This window comes from Microtus oregoni, unplaced genomic scaffold (genome assembly GCF_018167655.1).
Source record: "Microtus oregoni isolate MIOR12 unplaced genomic scaffold, Mior012 000011F_ref0000422, whole genome shotgun sequence".
NCBI lineage: Eukaryota > Metazoa > Chordata > Mammalia > Rodentia > Cricetidae > Microtus > Microtus oregoni.
In genome coordinates, this window is record NW_024543070.1 from 54,446,164 (window position 1) to 54,470,287 (window position 24,124).

The 24,124-nt window shown below is 46.1% G+C and overlaps 1 protein-coding gene across 5 annotated transcripts in view; it reads left to right on the forward strand.

The window, feature by feature from the left end:
* The first annotated feature begins 757 nt into the window (after positions 1 to 757).
* Positions 758 to 24,124, forward strand: part of LOC121453450 (SHC-transforming protein 3) — a 119,784-nt gene continuing 96,417 nt past the window's right edge. For 4 of the 5 annotated variants that reach the window (XR_005975011.1, XR_005975012.1, XR_005975013.1 and 1 more), the window contains exon 1: positions 758 to 3,227. Coding sequence is in view for 1 of the 5 variants with exons in the window: in XM_041660241.1 (XP_041516175.1) it covers positions 2,751 to 3,227 (477 nt within the window). In the remaining 4 variants the exon portion in view is untranslated. The remainder of the gene's footprint in view (positions 3,228 to 24,124) is intronic. The other variant, XR_005975010.1, reaches the window with a different exon arrangement.

Consider the following 24,124-nt stretch of genomic DNA (forward strand, 5'->3'; position numbering starts at 1 on the left):
CATTTGGGCTTTTTAGATTTTTTTCTTTCTCTCTTGCATACCAAAACATTCATACCATTTTCCAGTTAACTGTAGTCTTACTGTATTGTATTATATTCTTGAAATATTAACAGCACACAGCAACGAGCATATTTTTGTATGGAATTTTACACTGCCATTCATATTTTCTCACTCATTTCCCTCCGTTGGCCTCATAATAGAATTGAAACTCTCCTGTTGGCTAAAGGGTTAATGATGCAGCTTTGGGATCCCCCTCCACCTCTCTGGAGGCTTAGCTGGCATAGATGTTTGATTTCTTTAATTAGGAAAGACTTCAGGGGGAAGAGGCTAGCCTTTGACTGTGCCTTCTGTGTGCATTCATAATAAAAGCTGGTACATTCATGGCTGCTCCATGATGTAGAAGAACCAGTGAATGAAAGTTTGGGTACAGCTCACCTTCAAGAGAGTGGTCCTGCTTCACCGGGACCTGACCCGACTGGTCTCCAACATCCTTATAAAGCTAATTTCTCGCCTCTCTCTACACAGGCTTGTCTCTTCCTCCCGGCATTTTTGTAATCAATCTGGGTGGTGTTATTTTTTTTCTTTCTCTCTTTTTTTTTTTCCCACATTGCTGTTGGATAAAAGATCCCGCCCTTGATTGAAATGGAATCTTCCACTATTGAGCGAGCCTTTGTTGAATGAGTCATCGGCGCAGCCGCTCATTGGCTGAGGCCGCCTGAGCCCAGGGGATTGCCTGGCACTGGCTGCAAGGCCCCGCTCCATTCACAGAAACGCTGGCTCGCTCGCTGGCCCTTTCATTCACACAAACAGCATCTCATTCACATTCTGTCGTTTTTTTGTCTGCTTCTAATGAAGACCACGGTTTGGGAATGGTGGGGCTGACTTGCTTCAGATTGGAGGGGGACTCTAATCACCATCGAAATCGTCCGTGGGGTGCGCATCTGCTGTTGCTATGCAAGCTAGGGGAAGGGAAAAAAGAGAGTGCGGGGTGGCTGCTGGGCTAGGGCTGCGGCGCGGTTGGAGAGCGGTGGGGACGCGTTTGCTGCGACAGGGCGGGCCTGGCTGCTCAGCGCTCCTTCGTCCTCTGGAGCCGGCCTCACCCGTGCGCCCGCCATGGGTGACACTCCCTAAACTCCGTTCCTGGGGCTCCCAGAAAGCCTGGGAACCTCGCAGCCACCTGAGATCAGCCCTGGGCGTGAGAAGACTCAGGGTGACCTGCTAGTGTGCTAGAAGGCAAAAGCATTCGCTGGCACAGAAGTTACCGGGAAACTTTGACAGCGGTTGACTTCCCTGTGATGCAGGTTATTCATCTTAATGCATGAGGCCACCTGGCAGAGGCCACCGAGGAAGGTCTCAGAATCTTGGACAGACCTTCCGGGAGGCTGTCGATGTCCTGCTCTCCTAAACGCCAGGAAGAAGGCCTGTGTGTGTCATTGCAAGCCTGAGCCCGACTCCCAAGGATGAGGCCGTTCTTCCTGTGGATTTGATGGGCAGTTAGAGCAGCCACATTTTTTTTTTTCCTGCCTGACTGCAGGGCTGCAAAGCAGCAGCTGAAGGGACATTGACATGGATTGGTGGTGTTACTAAGGCGTGCTTCCAGGGCTTAAACACATTCAGTTGGAATAAAGCTCAGAGCTCAACCCTCTTTTTTCCCTTTTTCTTTCTTGGCATGGATTTCTGGAGCCTGTTGCCGCTCATCAGAGAAGCACCATTCTTTTTTGGAAGTAGATTTTCAACTTAATCCTGACTGAGAAAGGCTGCTGGCTGCTGTAAATGATCAGGCAAGACCCCCTAAGCTGTACTGAGAAGAAGTTCATGTGCAGATTTTTTTTTCCGTGTGTTGTCTGAGGAATTGCATCGCCACAGACATTCGCCAGCAGACACACATGGCTGCTCTGTGGATGTGAACAAGAAAAGCAAACCACAGGAAACCGACGCCTTTTATTTATTTATTTTTTTTACATTTTCACCTGATGGTGAAGGGTTCCCTCTTTTCCTTTTTTTTTTTTCTGAAAAATTGTTGCTGCTTCCTAAATCAAGATTCATCAGGATTTGCCTGAAGACTTCTTAAAAAGCCTTCGTCACATTTTAACGCATCGCTCGCTGTCAGACACTTCTGGGGCTCATCCTCATGAGCTTGGCAGGGGAAGAACGAACCCTAGCATGGAATAATGGGTTTTGGAAAGTTCAAGAGATCATTTGAAGGAACTGGATTTAACTTTGGCACAAATGCAGGATGGGGCAGGGGTAGGTGAAAAAGCAAAGATTGGAAGGAAATATCTGCGAAGGTAAAAAAAGGAAATTTGAGAACTGATTGGCTGTAGTTGCTGTCAGCGGGTGGATGTCGTTTTCTTCTCTCCCTCTCTCTCTCTTTTTGCTACAGGAAGTGGTTTGCGGAGCTCACCGAGCCTTTGTTGAGAAGGGTCTCCTCAGAGTGAGTCACGCTTTTGCTGGGAGCAGCCCCGTGCAGCTGGGCGCTCCATCAGCGGCAACTATGACTTTTGCAAGGCAAGCGTTCCACCCCAACCCGTGGTCTTCCGGGCCCGCGCTGCGTGTCGGTTGCTCTGCTGCCTTGTAACGGTGTGAGGGCTCGGTCGTCAGCCTCGGCTGTCCCTCTCCGGAAAGGTTGTCCCGGGACCCCAGCTCCTTGTCCCGCTCCGGGGCCCGCGGCTCGTGTGCTATGCGCGGCAGCCCGCGCCGGGGCCGGCAGCAGCAGCGCCCGGGCGGATGCGGCGAGCTCACGGAGGGGCATGCTTCCACGCACCAAGTACAACCGCTTCAGGAATGACTCGGTGACATCGGTCGATGACCTTCTCCACAATCTGTCGGTGAGCGGCAGCGGCGGCAAGGTCTCGGCGGCGGCGCCCGCGGCGACCCCCTACCTGGTGTCGGGCGAGGCGCTGCGCAAGGCGCCGGACGATGGGCCCGGCAGCCTGGGCCACCTGCTCCACAAGGTGTCCCACCTGAAACTCTCCAGCTCCGGCCTGCGCGGCCTGTCGTCCGCTGCCCGGGAGCGGGTGGGCGCGCGGCTTTCGGGCAGCTGCAGCGCGCCCAGCCTGGCGGCCCCGGACGGTGGCAGCGCGACCCCCGGGGCTCGCGCCCAGGCCGCCAGCATGAGCGCCACCAGGAAGAGCCGGGCCGGCGACGAGCCGCTGCCCAGGCCCCCGCGGGGCGCTCCTCACGCCAGCGAGCAGGTGTTGGGGCCGGGAGTCACCTATGTGGTCAAGGTGGGTAACCCACACAGCTGGGCGAAGGTCCTGGGCCAGGGTGCGTGGGGGAGTCGGGACGCCTTGGGACAAATGTCCTCTGGAGCCCCAAGGTGCGGGGAACACAGACGACTGTTGGATGTGAGGAAATGCGCCCTCCTTAGCCATCCTCTTGCTCGACAGGGCAAGGAGTGAACTACAAATGTGCCTTTTGCTGGTACGTAGGGTTAAGGTTGAACTGTCTGGTCTCCTCGCATGGGGCCTGCTTTCCCCAGAGCACTGGTGTTGAGGCATACTCCTGCCACCTGACTTCACCAGGAGTCCTGCCAATGTCCCCTCTCGCTCTAGGCGTCCATCCTGAGATCATGGTTTGGCCTACCAGAAGTACACTAGTCAGACGTGGCAGCCACCTCCCCCCGACGAGGGATGTACCCCAATGCCACAACTTCTGTGTCCTTCTGTGGCGGCGGGGTGGGTCATATTTCCCCTCCAGAGCAAGAACGCCCAACTTCTGGAGGTCAGGGCAGAGGCAGCCTTGCTTCCTGTAAGAGGGGTTCTCGTGTTTTACCTGAAAAGATACTCTTCGGCCCTGAACTGTCTTGGTTCAAGGAGTAGTTGGGTAATAGTAGTCTTTCCTTCAAATGAGCTAAGAGGGGGATGAGGCTGGGGCTCTTGCTCCCCCAGGCTGGAAAGGAGTTTTTCTTGCAACACAAATAATGTTAATCGTTTTTCAAAAATTCACAATGTAACTGGCAGAATTCCTGCAGTTCACAAGCATGGTGTTACAGCTCAGGTAATCTACCAACCCATTTCCTCCAGTCTGACCAGCTGAAGCAGCCACAGCCATGCTTCTCCCAGGTGAGGGACAGGAGAGAGTCCAGGGGCTTACCTCAGGTGTGGCTTTTCTGATGAGACAGAAGCTCTCCCCACCACCTGCGTTGACAAACCTGTAGAACAGTCTGGTCTGTAAGCACTAGTTACAGATCCAATTAAAAAAAACCCCACATGGCGCATCTTCAGGTAAATATGCTGTATCTTGGCAGGTTGGAACCAAATCCCCAAAGGAATGCATGCTATTTTTGACTGTATAAAACACATAAAGAGAATGTGGCCACCGGAACCTCCCCCCTCCCTCCAGTCTGCACTTGAATTTGACCTCTCAGCTACTGAACGCATATCATACTTTAGCATCATGTTTTAGCAAAAGGGACACAGCTCAGCATCAAACATACACATTTGGTTGAGTTTAATCTTTAAAGGGATGAATATTGCTTGTTTAAATGATATGTCCAGGGTCTAAAGAGTAAAACTAACGAAGCAAGAAACCAAACAGAAACCAAACCACGGCTACCTGGAGGCTAAACCATGACTAGAACATGTTTGTTATCTCTGTTAGCTTCATAATTGCATCTTATGCTTCTGTTTGTGAAGCATTTAAGACAAGCACGTGGAGCTGGGCAAAGCTGCTGGTGTGTGCTAGGCAGAACACAGAGGCTGTTTTCAAAATGAGGGGCAATTCTCAAACTCACGCTTTGAAAGAACCACTTTACTTGACGTCGGCTGTATCCCTTCCCAAGGAGCGGGTCATTGAATCTGGAATTTGAATATTCAGCCAGACAAATTAAAATGGTATTTTAGGTAGAAAAACCACTTTACTTAAGGTCTGGGCCAAATGAGGAACATAGGAAGATAGTGGTTTAGCCTAGACTCTTTCTGTGGGGACAGGTTTGAGTTATCTCAGAGCCAGTGGCAGTACATTGAGGGTCAGAAAGCTTATTGGGCCTACTCTGAGGCTACCTGTGTCTCCAAGGGAGAGGACACAGCAGTGCCCCAGGGTGCATGGTACCAGTCATTAGTGGCCTGTACTGTCCTCTATTGTCCCTGTTGTTTAGCATCTGTGAACAGTGGTGTCATGTGAACGTAAGCCCAGAGGTGGTCCCTGCATCCCTGCAGAAGTCTGAGTTCACACAGAAAGAAGCCCAGACATTAAAGGAAAAATGTAGTCTTGTGTGCATGTCGCCTTCAGCTGATCAAATGACCCTCTGTGGGCACACGCGAGCAGATTCCCCACATTGGCATGCTGAATTTTAAAATGACTTGTTTTATTGAAAAACTGAAAATCTTTTAATTTAGTGTTACTGAGGAGTGAAGGATTCTTCTGATGCTTTTAAAAGCCTGCATTTTATAACAGGAACTCAGTTCTAAAATCTGAAGGTTTGTAGTTTGCAAAGCTCCTTAATTCCATTTGATAAAATTCTGTTTTCCAAGTTCAAGGCAGTCTCAGATGCTTTCCAGCTCTCTGGAAGATTTCTATACGGCATCATCACAGGTTTTCTGCAAGAAGTACCTAGGGGTAGGTGATCACGGGATGCTGTACGCTGCAGTGGTAAGACTCAGATACTTCAGCTACAGGACAGGGGTACTGTACACACCACAGCCTGATGGGTGTTGGCTGTTGACACAACATCAAAGCATTTCTTCAGCAGCTGCTGACATTTCCAGTGAAGGATGGAAAAATGAAACTGAGAAAGTTCTCAACCAGCGGAATTCCAAGCTAACAGCACATTTAACCTGTATTTTCAACTATCCCTGCCTGCTGTTAGTTTACCCTCCTTTTTTTAAAAAAAAAAGTTTTTTTTTCCTTTCTTGAGATAGGGTCTTAGCATTCCAGCCTAGATTTGAACTTATTATATAGTCAATGATGACCTTAAACTTCTGACCCTCCTACCTAATTCTGTGTGGAAGTTGCAGGTGTATGTAGGCCTCTCAAGTTCATGGAGATCCCCTGGAGCTGGGGATCAAACTTGGGGCTTCCAGCATCTTAGGTAAGCACTCTGTTAACTTAGTCACAGCCCCCAAGGCTTATGTACTCAGGAGGGCTCAGGTTTAGACTAGTGACAGCCGGGCCTCACTGGCAACACTGTAGCCCTCGAAGTAGCCCAGGCACTTGATCAATTGTGGTAGCATAAAAGAGAAAGAACAAGAAACCATACCCCAGATAGACATAGCAGAACATCCTAACAGCAAAGAACCATGAATAGTGTCATTACATGTCTGTCTAAAGTTTGCTTTCTGTTTGGATGTGAAGTTTGCTTTCTGTTTGTTTGGATGTGACGGTCTGTAACACGCTGGGCATGAAGGAGGGTTGCTCGGCAGTGGTTCACCTGCGTGTGGTGTGACTGCCCTGTGGATCACTCAGGCTGCTCCTCCTTCTCCTCCCTGGTTCTAGGGAGACTTTAGGAAGGAAAGTCAGTCTGAGCCTGGCCCTGAAGAACCTCTGAGGACACGCAGGCCTCAGGTCCGGTTTTGGAACTGCTTGGCAGAATCTGAGACTACAGTTGTTGGGTGTGAGACTGTGGTGTGCCCCAGGCCAGCCTTCGACTCCAGTGTGGTCCTCACATGAAGGGCTGTTTAGAATGCAGACTTTAAAAGGCCAAGAGGGGTTGATATGCTGAGCAGTGAACACATTTAGGGCAGGCTCAAGTGCCAATGGTCAAAATAAGACAATCCAAATGATGGACTAAGGCTCAAGGCTCCTGTGCAGAGCTGGGCATGCCGTGATTGCCACTCAGGGAGCTGGCAGCTTAGGCTATTCATAGGTCCTGCTGATAGCTGTATTTCAGCTTGTGAGTATTACCCTTTTACTGGAATGAAGATGACGAGCTTCCTGGAAATTTCTTCCCCCAGTATTGGACATTGAACCCAGGGCCCAACACATGCTCAGCTAGAGTTCTACCATGGAATCCCCAGGGCTAGAGGAGGTTTTACCAACCGAGAAGGAGTTGTTATTCCCTGGTATTTGGGACTGATTTTCTTCTGGAAAAAGGACTTGTTTTTTTTATTTTATAAACCCTTTTAAAACAATTTTATTTTCTCTGATTAATGAATCTGATGAAATCTGGGGTGTGTGAGCCATCTGCTTTATTCATTAATCTTCTATTTATCTTTATGGATATTTTTATAAACTAATTTTATCCTGAAATTTGTTCTTAAATTTTGATTGGACTCATCTATAAAGACATTCTTTCTTCCAGCTCCTCTTTAGTAACTGTGACTGAAGTTCATAGCAAACAGTCACTACAAGTCCGTTTTAGTGTGTCCATGATGTCTTAGGCAGTGGAATAAATCGAATTTTGTTTTAGTTCTAGAGGAGTTGAACTTTAAAAGTTGTTTTCCCTTAAAGTCTCTTAATAACCTTGTAATGTATAGCTTTCACGAAAACATTGCCTAAAACATTCGAACGATATCTTTAGAAATTCTCATGGCATTCCTGGTTAATTTCATCTGGAAAGTGTGTCCTCTCTCATGTGACGTAAGTGTTGATGTGTAAACTGAACACACCCTGCCACACATCCATATCTTACTCCCCACTGCACAGATATATACACATGCCATACACCACACAGATCACATACGTATATACTTTACATCCTACACACACACATACACACACTACATAGATATATACTCATACCACACATACTCATACACACAACACCACACATACAAAGTTCAACCCCACGCCCCATGTAAATACAAACACGCACATTATTATAACCAATTACCATATACACACATACACACCACATACCATATATAAAACATCTGTACATCTTACATACACAATGCACAGATGTACACAGATGCCACATACCACTTTATGTCCACATATCTCCATTCTCTCATACACTGCAGAGCTATACATACATGCCACAAGTACACACCACACACACCATATTCCATAATACTCTCACACACACATTGCAGAGATATACACACACACTTCGCTACACACATATATACACCACATACATAAATACACATCTCACACACCACACACACCATATAAATATACACACATGTCATGCACTACATACAGGCTCATATCTCACATCACTATGCCACGCCCCTCCATTGAATAGATATATACATGCACATTGCACACATACACACATAGCACATATCATATACACACACTGCACATACACAAATTTCACATCTTAATCATATACAGATACACACAGCACATGTCACAAACTATAATCCTCATCCTGCATAGATACATGCATGCTATATACCACACACACACACAAAGACACATGACACCCTCCATATATACACAAATACACTGACTGCACAATGCAACACATCGCACATCATATACTCAGACGCATATCCCCACTCACAGACATCACATACATACATACCCCTACCTCCACGTATCATATACTCACACATATACATACCCCTTTCTGCTTCTGCAACCCATAGCCGAGCAACCAATGGTGTTTGAATTGGTGCTATTTTCATTCTCGTTAGAAAGTAGCAAATGTCTCATTTCTAGAAATGCCCAATGACCTCATATGTTTCATTTGTATTCACGCTTAAGAACAAAGTCACCCTGAACAATAAGCTATCAGCAAGACTTTGTCCTGTACAAGGCAGTCCTCTGCACCGGGTTTTACCTTTACACAGATGCCTCATTTTGAAAGGTTCTATGTTAAATACCCTTTAAGCAAAGCCCTGGTGACAGGGAAGTTGGGTTGTCTCACAAGCTGTGCTGAACTGTGGCCTTGGCTTGGGTTATAGTGCATCAGAGTCTGAGGCTAGCTGGTGAGAGGCAGTACTACTTGGTGTGGGCTTGCATGGTAGTTCATCTCTCTGGATATTACCGTGCCTGCTTTGGAAGTTTTATCATTGGTGGTCTTTAAAGCCAGGAGGCTGGACTGGTAGAAATGTTGACGTCATGTTTGGGAGGGTTCTGGCTCTGATATCTAGCCTAATTGGAAAGATGGATCTGTGACAGGCACTGTACCTTCAGAAGGGCACTTGCCTGGGAGGAAGAGGGCTGGACTGCTGTGCCAGAGCAGACACCAGTGCCAGCTTGGATGAAAAAGTATGGTAGGGATGAGAGGGGAAAGGAGGAGCCAGCACACTCATGAAAATGGATAAGGAAAATGCGGAATCATTTAATTCATAATGAAATGGCCGGTGTACATACTATCTGGAGAGGAGGAGAAAGCGTATTACCACATAAAACCTTTGACATGTGCTGGATAAAAACTACTGGTCAGGTAGGAGACATTGAACACAGGACTACAGAGTGGGAGGATGTTGCCCACAGTGTGTGTGTGTGTGTGTGTGTGTGTGTGCACTAAATGGATGTTGACCATGGGGTGTGTGTAACTATGTACTAGAATGAATGTTGACCACAGTGTTTGTTACTCTACTAAAGGCTGGATGCTGTGTGTGTGTGTGTGTGTGTGTGTGTGTGTGTGGAGAGAGAGAGAGAGAGAGAGAGAGAGAGAGAGAGAGAGAGAGAGAGAGAGAGATTGCACTTTAGGGTAGATAATGACCCTGGGGTATGTATGGCTGTACTTTAGGGTAGATAGAGACCCTAGAGTGTGTATGACTGTACTCTAAGGATAGATGCTGACCATGAAATATGACTAACTGCTTGCTAATATGTTTGGCATTTGTACATGTGTGGTGAATACACATGACTTCCCATGTGATTCTGGTAATTACTGGTTCCAGGTTGTAATTATTGCTTTCCTATAGTGGCAGAAAACAACTCATTTTGTCCTACTTTGATTTCTTATCACCTTCTCCCCACCAAAGCAACAACACCAACAAAGACCCCTGTTAGGTACATCTACCTGTGTTCACATTTTCTCCCGAGTTTTGGAATAATTATGAATGGTGCTAATCAAGCCAGAGTGGGGGGACTAAGGATCTCCTTTGGATCACTTGACCGCAAGCAGTGTTTCAAGGACTGAGATCTGACTTTCTGCATAGCGTATCTTCATGCTTACTAGGGGGTCTGGGGGCTTCTTGACTCTCCTGTCCACCCACAGGAGATGGCTGCTGCTGTTCTCTGGAAGCTCACATCTTCCTGGTTCCAAGCTGGTTCCTCTTCAAGGGATCAATATTCAGAACTTGCTCTGTTGAAAGCAGCAGCTTGTCAGATTCATTGGTACATCGATCCCAGGATTCCAAGTGTAGGGATGTATTATGCTGCTTTGGGGTGGGGTGCCATAGGTACTGAGGTCTGGGTTTCTAGCTGTGACTTGCAGATCTTATGAGAAACTGCCCACACAGCCCAAACCTTCAGAAGAGGCATTTTGAAGAGCTAGCTTGAGAAGGGGCCCTGAAGTATTCATGAGAGCTTCTGGGTTTCTGATCACCTGGTAGCCACGTGAATACATTGGAAACCAATCAAAGCCAAGATGTTTTGAGGGGAAAAAAAAGTTTAGATAACTCATTGTTCTTGTGCTGAGGCTTCAGATGTGAAGTCACACAAAGGTCTCTTCTGAAGTGTGTTCTCGTTCCAAAGAGGAAACCTACACCACAGAGTCTATGTTCTCTTCTCCTGTTACGGTGGTAGAAAAGAAGCAAAGAATCCATTCAAAATTCTGTGTGTGTGCGTGTGTGTGAGAGAGACAGAGACAGAGACACAAACACACACACACACACACACAGAGAGAGAGAGAGAGAGAGAGAGAGAGAGAGAGAGAGAGAGAGAGAGAGATGGATGTCTTCCTCAGTTGCTCTCCACTTTAGTGTCTGAGATAGGGTCTCTCCCTGAACCTGGAGATCATTGACACCACTGGACCAGCTGGCCAGTGAGCCCCACATCCACCTGTGTCTGTCTCCCTAGCCCCAGAGATTACAGGTATATGCTGCCTTTAATGGTTTTTATTTTAACTGTGTGTGCTGGAATCAACTTCTGGTCTTTGTGCTTGTGAGCAAGCGCTTTACCATCTGAGCAGCGTCCTGGTCATCATCCCAGGTGTGAAGTTTATTCTGCCCCAGGTTTTCACAGTCCCTGAAGTTTGGCCTTCATCTGGCCTCACATCAGCCACACTCGGCTGGGGTCATTCGGTGGAGCTCCGTAGGCACAAAGCTGGTAGTTGCTTGACAGTCTAGAGGTACCTACTGAGAATAACTTAAATACTATCGCCTTTTACTTTGCAAATATTAAACATTTCTACTGCCACTATCCCAAATAGAGAGCTCCTATTAAAGAAAATATGTTTAAAATCAGAATAACTCTGATGTGTTTGTTGTCTCACAGTAAATTCACAGTGACCATGAATGGAAAAGCTGCCGAGGCTGTGAGTGACATCTTTCTTTTCAGCAGGGTATCTTAGGTATTCTGTCATAGTAAGGGAAAACTGGCTAACATGCAAAGGAAACTGTGAATAGGTGTGTGTGTGTACGTGCATGAGTGCGTATGTGCACATACGCATGGAGACCGGAAGTTAATGTCAAATATTTTCTTCAATTGCTCTCCACTTTAGTTTTTGAGACAGGATTTCTCAATGAACCTGGAGCTTGCCAATTCTTCAGGAAAGCCCTAGGGGTTCTCCTGCGTCCACCCCCACAATGATAGAATTACAGGTACATTCTCCTGTACCCACTCTTTATGTGGATCTGGGGTATCGGCCTTCATTCCTCATGCTTGCATGGCCAACACTTAATCAAGTATTGTCTCCCCAGTCCAGTGTTCCAAGGTCTTTACAGAACCAGAAGCCTGGGTCCTCAGATCCTGAATGTGTCAAGGTTCAGATGCCTGTTGGCACCTGGAGCAGCCTGCATGTCCCTCCTGGCACCGCCACACAAGGAGTAGCAAGTGTAGCAGCAGGATACATGACATCACATGTGTCAGAGGGACAGGGTTGCCCTAGGCACCCAGGAAAGAAGAATGTTTCTCAGCCAAGGTGTGTGACTGTGGCCTTTCCCTCTAATTTCAAATATTCATAAGAGCGATACTTTATGGATGAAGTCGCATTTTAAGATTTGCGCTAGTGTCACTCTGGAGACGACTCAGTTGCTAAAGTATCTCTCTTTGACCAAATTTGACCCAGAATTCACTAAAAATGCCAAGCATGGGGGCATGTGCTTGTAATCTCCAGTGCAAGGGAGGCAGAGATAGAGGGATCCTTGAGGCTTGCTGACCATACAATCTAGGCTTTTCAGTGATTTCCCAGCCAGTGGATCTAAAACAAACAAACAAACAATACCACATACAGGGCTGGATGGTGCCTGAGGAAGGACACCCAAGCTCTGGTTTTATACACCTCCCTACCATGCTCCTGCAAACACATAAGCACACTTACACATGCATGCACACACACACACACACACACACACACACACACACACACACGATGTGCTCTTATGGAATGTTCAATAAAGTTTTTGATGGGTGTTTTTATTTGACTTTAACCAAATCAAACAACAGATAGTAAGCACTAGCAGAAAGTGGGATTAGTCAGAGGTGGGCCAGAGTCCTGGATGCTGAAATGTCTACCTACCTCCCACTGTCTATGCCCATCAGTAGGAGGGAAGTTGGTGGCCCGTTGCCTGCTCTGCCCTCTCCACCCTCTCCTAAGGCCAGAGGATTTGGGTCCTCACGGGTCTCAGAGGTGGAAGGACTGCTTTGGTTAAGGACTTCACTGTACGAGAAGGTGCTGGCGGCTCTCTCTGAAGAACCGAGCTGTGGTTCTTTTCATCGGAAGTCACACCTCCTGTAATGAGTGTAACCTTTTCTGCACTGTGACGTATTAATTCAGGTGGGAGGATTGTTTTCCTTATGGATACGGGTCAGTTGCTGGAGCCAGGGCGGTGTAAGAGAAGTGAAGAAAATGACTACCGTTTCCCAGCAAGACAAACTGCCAGGAGTCCCTCGGGGAGGGCTGGAGCCACACAGCTCTCCCCTGTTCACACCGGGATGTTGATGCATTGGGGTGCAAAGCAGCAGGGCTGCTGTGGGTTGTGACTACCATGACCACATCCAGAGGACAGCGTTCACAACACTGCTCCCCATCTTCTGGCATTTACAAATATTTCTTCCTTGTCTTCTGTAACATTCCAGGGACCTTGGATGGAGTGATACAAATGTCCCACTCAGGTCCAATGACTGGCATTTATTCTCAAAACCTTAACTAGCTATGAGTCTCTGTATCAACTGTTGCCCTGTGTAAAAAGAAGTTTCCCTGGCCAAGGTTGAGAGCACTGTTCTAGAAGTATAGACGGGTAGTTTGGCAAGATGACCACTTAGCAAAACAGTAGGAGTAGGTTCCCTCCGGAGCCTAGAGCCTCCTGAACCATGAACTTTTGACCAGAGTATTAGTAGTCAGGGTTCTTTAGAGAAATAGAACTGATAAAATGACTATCTATCTATCTATCTATCTATCTATCTATCTATCCATCCATCCACCCATTTATTAGAGGATCTTACAGGCTCTGGTCCAGCTAATCCAACAATGGTTATCTCCATATGGAAAGTCCAAGAATGAGATAGTTGTTCAGTCCATGAGGCTGGATGTCTCAGCTGGTCTTCAGTATGCCCCAGAATCCTGAAGAAGTAGACTCTAGTGGCAGTGAAGGAATAGACTTGCCAGTGAAAGCTGGGGCAAGGAGTCAAAGAGCAAGCGCTTCCTTCTTCCATGTCCCTTATATAGGCTGTGGCCCAGATGTAAAGTAGGTCTTCAGATGATCCATTCAACAAAAATCCCTCGCAGGTGTGCACAGTAGCTTGGGTCGTAGCCCATTCTGGAAGTTATCCAGTTGAAAAAAGAGCCATCACAGTCAGATTTATGGTGCTAGGCCTGAATCTCTCCTGTGGAACTGGCCCATCTGGGAGAATTCTGATGTCCCTTTGTAGATCACAGAACCCCTTGCTGTCCTGTTCAGCCTCCTGCTGTCTCTGGTTAGGAGTCTAGAGACAGGTTTGCTAGTAAGAAGAACAAAGCTGCCGTGGTTGACTTCTGTTTCTGTTGGGTGAGCAGCTGTGTGGAGAGATGGGAAGAGCCAGCCATGATAGGTTCACCCCAAGGTGCAGATGGCAGGAGGATGCACTGCAGTGGCCGAGAAATGATGGGTGTCCACTTTCAATTGCTTTTGCTTTTTATGGTACCATACAGATGTGCTGGTTTCCTCCTTCAGTCTCTGCGCTAAACACCCTGTCCTTCCTCTAGTCCCTTTAAGCCCTTTCTCCCTTTCAGCCACCGTTTTTATTTGTATTTTCCCTATTCCTGTGTGTGTGTGTGTGCGTGGTGTGCTTTGTGTAGCTTGTACTGTGTGTTGTGTGTAGTCTATGTATGTGTATTCATGTATGTGCTTGTGTATGTTTGTATTGTTTGTTGTGTAATGGTGTATGTGTGTGTATACATGTGTGTGTTTGTGTATGCTTATATCGTGTGTTGTGTGTATTGAATATGCTTGTATTATGTGTTGTGTGCATTGTGTGTGCTTGTATATGCTTGTATTGTGTGTTGTATGTATTGTATGTGTGTATGCATGTATGTGCTTATGTATGCTCTATTGTGTGTTGTGTATATTGGTGTATTGTATGTGTGTGTATGCATGTGTGTGTTTGTGTATGTTTGTATTCTGTGTGGTGTGCATGTGTGTATGGGCTTGTGTATGTTTGCTGTTGTGTGTGGTTGTGTGTATTGTGTATGGCATACGTGAGTGTATATGTATGTATGGGCTTGAGTATGTTTGTATTGTGTGCTGTATGTATGTGGTGCATGCATGTATTAAGCAAGGATCCTTAAAAATAAATGTATATTAAAAGGACACTTTAAGGATCAGCTTATATGGTGTTGTCCAAGTCGTCCAGTAATGGCTGTTTTCACTCTGGAAAGGCTGAGAACATGGTAGCTGTTCGGTCCATGATGCTGGGTGCTTTGGTAGTCCTAATCTGGGAACATTCCTGGAGGGTTGCTGGGAGATGGAGGAAGCCTGGTTCTGATATGGGTGAAGGAAAGCGGCAGCATCAGTGGCAGCGGCGGTGGTGGCGGCACCGGCAAGGTAGATCATGAGCAGGGTAGCTGAACCGGCAGGTAGACGAGAAGCAAAGCTTCCTTCTTCTACACCTTTCTATCTGACTGCCACCAGGCTGTGACCTCATTTATGGAGATTCTTCCCACTTCAAACAACCTTATCAAAAAAATTTCTCACGAGAGTGTCCAACAGCTTATCCCTTAGTGGAGTCCAGATCTGGTCAGGTCGACAACCAAGCTCAGTGATCCCAGCGCATTGGGATGTGAGCGTGCACACTCCTGGGCAGGAGAGCAGATGTCTTCTCCATTACTCTCTATGGCCCTGAGACAGGGTCTCTCACTGGACTGGAAGTTTGCCTTTTGAGCTAGGCTCACTGTGAGTTCTTGGGATTCACGCGTCTCTGCCCCTTTCAATGCTCACGTTATAGGCATAGGCATCCATACCTGGCTTTTTGTGTGGGTGCTGTGGATTTGAACTCAGGTCCTCAGGCTTGTAGAGTAGGAGTCCTGTGCTGATCCACCTCCCCGGTCCCTTACCCCTACCTCTTCTCTCGTTCACATCCATGTGCGGTGGTTGGCTTCCCTTCTGTTTCATTTTTGGGTTGTAGTTTTCCTTTAGCAGTTTTCCCTTTCTACCCATCACTGTGTTGCTTTGTCAATGTATAAATTAGTTTTTCAGTTCAGTGGATACTCAAACAGCTCCCGCTCTGTGGGGAGGCAGTGCTAGGAGTTAGGTATAAGCTGATGAATTAGAGTCGCTCTCTGTTCTGTCATATCAAGTGGAGAGAGGAAATGAAATGCCAGGGGCCTATACTGGGCCAGAAATGCTGAGGTCAAGAAGGGTTCTCCTGTTGGGGCATGATGGTGCACTTAATCCCAGCACTTAGGAGGCAGAGGCTGGCAGATCTCTGTGAGTTCAAAGCCAGCCTAGTCTACAAAGCAAGTTCCAGTACAACCACGGCCGTTACACAGAGAAACTCTGCCTTAAAAAAAAAAAAAAGAATGGTTCTTCTGAGGGATGGTGTAGAAACAGTCTAGAAGATGATGGGGTATGTATGCATAGGAGCCAGTGCATGGGAGTGGAGAGGGAAGAGGAGGAAGAGAGGGGAGTAGAAGAAAGAATGCACGTGCAATACAAAGAAGGAGACAGAATCAGAGCATACTCTCCTGGCTGTGGCATGTAGGGGAGTGATGGGCTGATGGGGCTGAGCCAGGCCTGGAACTCTCTAGGCCTTGGTAAGTGTAGCACAAAACCACTGGAGACCGAAAGTCAATTCCATCCTGTGCATGAAGAACTGATTGGAAAGGTGGGAATGAAAGAAGAGGCAGGTGGAGAAGTAGCTGGGGAGGACCGGGGGATGGATGTGATGACAAATTACTTGCTGCATAAGCCTAAGGACCTAAGTTGAATCTCTAGCATGCACAGAAAAGGCTGTTTGTGGCAGCATGCTCTTGTGATGGCAGAACTGGAGAGAGAGAGACGGGGGGGGGGGGGGGGAGAGAGAGAGAGAGAGAGAGAGAGAGATCCCCTGGTGCTTGTTGGTGGGCCAGGCTAGTTCACTTGTGCTCCAAGTCAGTAAGACAATGAAAACACTTGTCTAAAAAAATAAGGTGAATGGCTTTTGAGGAATAACATTGAGACTGACCTCTGGCTTCCACAAGCATGTGCAGACATGTGTACATGCACCCCACCCCATCCTCAAGAAAGCTGGCGGCAGCTTGGACCATAGGCTAATGGTGAAGGCGCAGCCTCGGTGTGTGTTGGGCACTGTGGGGGCAGCATGCCATCTGCTGCTATCTCATGGGCTTCTTAAGAGCAGCAGCGTTTCAGACTGAATGACAGCCTTTCCCTCCAGTTCTATTCTTTGTCAGTGTGCCAACCATAACCCCACTTCCAAATCAGAAACTTCCGAGTCATCCCCAAATACTTCCTGCCCCAAGCTCACGACATCTGTTCAGGCACAAGGCTGTTATTTCTGCCTAACGACGCTTCAAATGTTCTTCCTGTCCTTTGCTTTCATCCTGATTCATGTGCTCATCATGCCTTGGTTATTGCAAACACTCCTGGGCGTGGCTAACAATTGCTCTGGGAGCCATTATCCTCATTAGAGGAAAGTGTGACTGTTTCCCAGTGTGCACAGCAGCCAGATCCACGGAGCAAAAAGTCCAAGTTTCCCTGCCCTGCCTGGCTGATCTGATATTCTCTCTCTCTCTCTCTCTCTCTCTCTCTCTCTCTCTCGTGAGTGTGTGTGTGTGTGTGTGTGTGTGTGTGTGTGTGTGTGTGTATGTGTGCACTTGCCGCCTGTGCAGACACACGTGGAGGCCAGAGATGCTGACTTTTGGTACCTTTCTCCAACTGTAGTTTGGCTAAGTTGACTGTCCGGCAAGCTCTATGATCTTCCTGCTCAGCTTCCCGAGTGCTGGGGTTACAGGTACGCACCTCTGAGGTGTGAACTCAGGTCCTCAAGCTTGAGTGGCAGACACTTTACGTGCGGAATCATCTCCCCACCCCTGCCCAGCCCTCGGAAGCATTTTGCCCATGTGTGTGGCACATTCTTTCCTGTTCTCACCACTGTGGGGGGTTTTGGCTGTGGTCATCAGATGGAGGCCACAGCCTACACCACGAATCTGGCTGTGTTCCACTGCGAGAGGCCACTTTCACGAGTGCGGGAATTTCCCTAGTTGTCTGTTCACAAACACGATCTGGGACGGTTCTTGAGTTTCATCTGTGCGTTCCCCCTCAGCATCTAATAAGGTAAAACACAAGTTTTAAAAATCACTTTCAGCTAATGCGACACATCATTCATCTTTCTGAAACTCCTGCCTATCTTCTCATTGCCCTAATTAAAACAAAAGCTCTTTATTTTCCCCTTGGTTACAGAATTCAATTAAAATTCCTTATATGAGAACAAAAAATCTCAGTTTGGCTGGGTTTAGCCTGAGCCCTACCTCCTATCCCCTGCCTCCCTGAACTCCGTCTACTCAGAACAACCTCCTTTCCCTTGGTCTCTCTGGGCTGATCTCAGACTACTCCCCTCTGAGGGCCTCCACTCCGTCTCATCTCAACCTTAAAGCTTCCAAGACTCAGCTCAAATTAACGAGCACTCTCCTTGGCTTCTTGTGCCGGCAGTTGGCACTCATTGTCTGGGTGTCTACAGCTCTAAGTCTTTGTCCTTGCACCTGCCATTTCAGACCATATGGGGACTGTACCCAGTGCTTAGCCCAGGGTCCCTGAGAGTCCTCAGTGGACTAAACAATGACAACTTCTAAAGAAATGGTAATCTAGAGAGGACTGTTCCATGCATGATATGAGGCCATGGCTTGGATGATGTGCTAGAGTTATGTGCTTGTGTTCTCTAAAATTTCTATGTAGAAATCTTAGGACAATGGCGTAAGGAGGCAGGGGCTTTCAGAGGTAATTAGATCCTGAGTGTGTAAATGGCACTGGTGCCTTCCTGAAAGGACCCCAGAGAGTTCCTTGACACTCTCTATACCTTATACCACAGTCATTTCTACACCAGACACAGGCTCTACGGACACTTTACCCTGGGCTACCGGCCTATATAGCTATGAGAAACACATTTGCTGTTTAAGACTCCAGGCTGTAGCCTGGGGTGTGTTTGTCCTAGCTACCTTGGCTAGGTAAGGTTAGAAGTCATGAACTGTGGGAAAGGGGTCAGCCAGGTGCCGTTGTCTCTGTTTTGAACAGCAGAGACTGGGTAATTTACAAATGAAAGTTTATCTTTGCTCACAGTCTGGAAACTTGAGAGATTGAGCTGGGATGACCGAAAGCAGCAGGGTAAGTGGGCATGCTCAAAAGAAGCAAAATGCAATGCCATCGTCCTCCAGAGTAATGCAATCTCTCGACATCACAGCAGTCTTGGGGCAGTGAGGATGTTCTCCTTATTGTTGGCTGGTTCTGCTCCATTCCCGAGGGCTCTCTCCCTTTGCCCACCATGCCTCTTAACAGGGCCATCACTAAAGAGCACCTGATCTGAGTTTCAGAGGGGACAATTCATACACAAACTGCAACATCCATCGCCCCCCAAGCCTCTCACAGGCAAAGGGCGGCTAACATGAAAGGACAGAATGACAGAGGTTGCAGTAGTGTGTGTGAGAGAGGACAAAAGCAATTGGTTGAGAGGTTGATGGAGGAGGGCATTAGGAAGGTAATGCCAGGGGCTAGAGAGATGGCCCTGGTTCACAGTGCATATGAGGACCGGAGTTCCGTTGCCAACACCCGTGTTGGGTGGCTTACAATTTGGTAATTTCACCTCCAGGGGATGTAATACCCCATTCTAGCCTCCATGGGCATTCATACTTACATGTATATACACATGCATACATACAGAGATAATGAAGACACCGCCCCCCATACACACATCTACACAATTACTAAAATATTTAAAAAAATAAAGTAAAATAAAGAAGTAACTCCGAGGGTTGGGGAGATGGTTCAGTGGCCAAGAGCAGTTGTTTAAGCATGAGGATTCACGTTTGAAACCTAGAACTCATATAAAAAGCTGAGCATGGCCATGGGCACCTACAGCCCTGATGCTGCTGGGCACAGAGACAGGAGTCGCTGGATTTTGTTGTCCGATGACCTAACTATAGGTTCAGTGAGGGACCTTGTCTCAAAGCTATAGGGCAAAGAAACACAGCAGGCTATCTGACATCATCCCCTGGTCCTCATGACTCAGATACAGTCATCTACCCACCCATTTGTGCATGTACCACACAGACAGACAGACACACAGACACACACACACAGAGACTACACTCACACACAAACACCTCACAATTATAAAGGTAATTCCAAAGAGCACACTTTGAACTTGGTTCTATTTGGTCTCCTCCACTGGTGTTCCCTCTCTGAGTTGGAAGGCATGCATGTCACAGTCTGCCCCACGCCTCCATTGGGCGCTCCATAGATGTGAAATGTATGAGCAGACCCATGAATTCCATTTCTCTTCTTTCTTGCAGCGAGCCACAGGAGGGCTTCAGTGTAAGGAGAGCTTTAAGGAGAGCCTCATGAGACCATTATTAAGTGAAAATGTTGCACAGACAGAATGTTTCCCAAACAGAAAGCTAAACCCTCTAACGCTTCTGTGTGCACCCACTTCTGATTAAAACACACAGATTCACGAAAAGGAAAAGGGGAGGACAGTGAATGGATCAACAAGTATTTTTTTTTTGATGGCTCAGTTATGCTTAGGGTCCTGTGGAGGATGTAGTAGGTGGTAAAGCTGGCACAGGGTGACTTTCTAAGGGGCTAACTGCAGGAACCAATTATTTTCACTTTATATTGAAAGTGCTGGAGAGTCAGAATAGTGAAAGTGAGGCAGCTGACTTCACGAACTTGCATAATTGGGCATCAACCCAGAGAAAAAAACAAAGATGGCTGGCATGCTCAATTTTGTTCAAGGCTGTGGTTTTTATATTCCGAGTTTATTGCCCTGCCTCCTGGATTTCTCACTTGCTCAGTTCTGCAGGGAAGTACAATATTTTCAGTAGCCTAACTCTCCTAACTCCCCATCCTCCTTGGGGTTTGGGCTCAGTTATGTAGCAGACTGCCTATAACCTTTAAAATCTAAGACAAACAGCAACAATAAAAATGTCCAGGCAAGCAGGTGCCAACTGCTAGCCAGGGAAGACAGGAGCCTCGTGTTGCCTGTCATCTGTGATTCTTATATGAGCTCTAAGTGTACCTCATACTGCAAACAGACCACAGTGGTATAGTTCTTATACATATGATACTTTTGAATAAGGTAAGCACCTCAGTTTTAACAAGGAAAAGCTGTTGTAAAATACGTTGGTAAGAGGTCTGTGGAGAGCTGGGATTATTGGGAAAGGTCTCCCATTAGTTAGTTTTCTCTTTGTTGTGACCAAACACCCCCCAAGAGAAGCAGCTTAAAGGAAGAAGGATGATCTTTGGCTCATGGTTTGAGGAAATACAGTCCACAAGGGGTAGGAGAGGCAGGGGAGGCATGGGGGCAGGAACAGGAGGCTGGCTGGTCACATTGTATCTACAGTCAGGAAGCAGAGAGAGGCTGAACGTTAAGATATAAATGATACAATCATCTAGTAGAAAATTCTAGAGACTCTGTAGAAAATTATTAGAATAAATAAGTTAGTTCAGCTAGGTTATAGGACAAAACAAATGTACACAAAAGCGAATCTAACTTCTAAAGACTAAAAGTAACATATAGAAACTGAAATTATCACATACCAATTGCAATTCCACCAGGGAAATAAAGTCTTTAGGTATGAACCCGCCACAACATGAGTAATGTGTGTTTGCTGAGAATTTTAAAATGTTGATGAAATAAATAAAAGAAGACCCAAATAAACATGTAAGACCGAGACACGATATAGGGGTTGGAGAGACAGAGACGTGGTTAAGAGCATTTGTTACTCTTGCAGAGGCCCTGAGTTCAGTTCTTACAACTGACATTGGGCAGCTCATAACTGTCTCTCACTCCAGTTCCAAGGGATCCAAAATTCTCTTCTGGCTTCAGTGGGCACCTGCATTCATGTCATTCATAACCCTCTCTCACATGATTAAAAATAAAATAAATATTTTTAAAAAATTTGAGGAAATATAGAAAAAAGATTCAGGTAAGTGAAGATGCCCATCATGTTCCAAGAATAAGACTTAATATAGTAACTTTTAAAATTCTTTTGAAATTAAGCAGTTGTTTTAATGCAGTCACATTGAGACTCCCATGAAGCCTCAAATAGGTACAGCCCATCTATGACAACATATATACAGAAGACACAGACCCCAAAATACCCAAGATATATTTAAAATAAAGAACCAAAGTGAAAGGAGTAGATTTGCTGGATACTATGATCTATTCTAAAGCTAGAGGGCAGGCAATATGGCTCAGTGAGTAAAGGTGCTTGCCACCAAATCTGACCTCCTGAGTTCAATCCACATGGTAACTGTGCATGGGTGCATATACACAAAACATAATTTAAAACTTGAAAAACTAAAGCTAGCTTGTGTGGTAAGGCAAGGATGGGAAACACAGAACAATCAGACATTGAAGGAACCTCCATTGAATTTTTTGATAAAGACATCAAAGCCATTCAAAGAATGAAGGGGAGCATCATCAATGAGTATCCCAGGAACAACTGAACATCTGTAACTAAAACCATAAGTTTTGACCTGAACCTCCTGCCTACACAAAAAAATAACTCAAAATAAACCATAGACTCGAGTAGAAATGTAAATTATAAAACAGAAAAAAAGAGGTGTTAACAGGTTTTCTTTTGGGCCACCAATCAGTTCCCACATCATTACATAGAGACGTATTGTTAGTTATGAATGCTCAGCCCTATCTTAGCTCTTATCTTAATCTATTTCTTTTTAACAACATTTTGACTCAGGGCTTTTTACTTTTCTTTCTTTCTACATATCTTACTTTCCTGATGTCTCTCTGGCAGCTTCCTGGCTTCTGGTCCCAGGTGTGTCCTTCTCTTTCTCCCTCATTCTCTCCTTCTCTCTCAAACCTAGATTTCTCCTACTTATTCTCTCTGCTGACAAGCCTTGCCTATCCTTCTCCTGCCTAGCTATTGGCTGTTTGGATTTTTATTAGACCAATCAGGTGCCTCAGGCAGGCAAGGTGATACAAATGCCACCCATCTTTGCATAATTAAACAAAAGCAGCAGAAACAAACGTAACACATCTTTGCCTCGTTAAAATAATAATCCACAACAAAGAGGATATATTTGAGACTCGGGTCAGCCATAGAAACATTTGACTTCATACCAATGTACACTGTATAAAAGAAAAATGTAATAAATTGGATTACATCAAATTAAAGACATGTTCTTCAGGGACCTGTTATGTGGCTAAGAAGACAACTTTAAAGTCATAAGCTGTCAAATAACAAGTAATAAGAACTAAGCAGAAAAAGAATAATAAGAGAAAAAAGTCTAGTCAGGAAATAAACAAAAGCATTCAAAAAAGATATTTCATCAAAAGGCAGACAAAGTCACGAGATTGTTAACATCGTTAATCATAGGGGAAGTAAGAGTTGATGACACAATGGTCCATTGGTCCAGGCCTGGGTATTTCTAAATGTCTACTTGCCACAACCCAGAATACCTGTGTTCAACTGAGGGATTATTTAGATCATTCTGGTCTATGAGAATGCCTGTTGGGGACTGTCTTGATTGTTAATTGATGTAGGTTGACCCAGCCCATGGTGAGCAGCACCATTCCCTAGGCAAGAGGTCCTGAACTACACAGGATAGGAGAGAGCTAGATGAGAATAATCTAGCAAGCTGGTAGAATGGGCACGTTCATTTCCCTTTGCTGTAGCTGTGGATATGATGTGACTAGTTGCTTGAGTTCCTGCCTTGGCTGCACTGAAATGGTGGGTTATAATATGGAATTGTAATTCGAATAAACTCTTTTATTTCTGTAGTGGTTTGTTTGAGAATATTCCCCATAGACTCTTGTATTTGAACACCGGAGCCCTAGTTGACAGCACTGTTTGAGGAGGTTGAGGAAATGTGGTTTTGCTAGAGGAAATAGCTCACTGGGGGCAGGCTTTGAGAGATTCTAACTTTGCCGAAATTCCAGTTTGCTTTCTCTGCTTTGTGCTTGTGTTGGAAGATGTGAGCGTTTAGCTTCCTATTGCTGCCTTCATGTTTATTGCTTGCTCTCATGCCTCCCCACTAGATGAACTCTTCTTGCTCTGGACCCATAAGCCCCCAAATCTCTTCTATAAGTTGCCTTGGCTGTGGGGTTTTATGATAACAACAGAAAATTAATAAATACACTTCCTTAAGTTGCTTATCAGAATAGGCTAAGTCTTAATAGAAAGCTAAAAATCATAACCACAGTAGATGTTGGCGGAGTCTTGAGGACTCCACAGTTTTAGCAAACAGAGCTACAACTGGAAACAGTATAGATATTTAGGGTGGCATTACTGGGCTCCATGACACCCCAGAAAAAAAACACAGTGTGAGGTTCATCTTAATTGCCAACTTGACATGATTTAGAATTGCCATGGAAACAAGCTTCTGAGCATGTCTGTAAGGCAGTTTCTAGATTGGATTAATTGATGTGGGAAAACCCACCATAAACGGAGGTGGCACCATTTCATGAA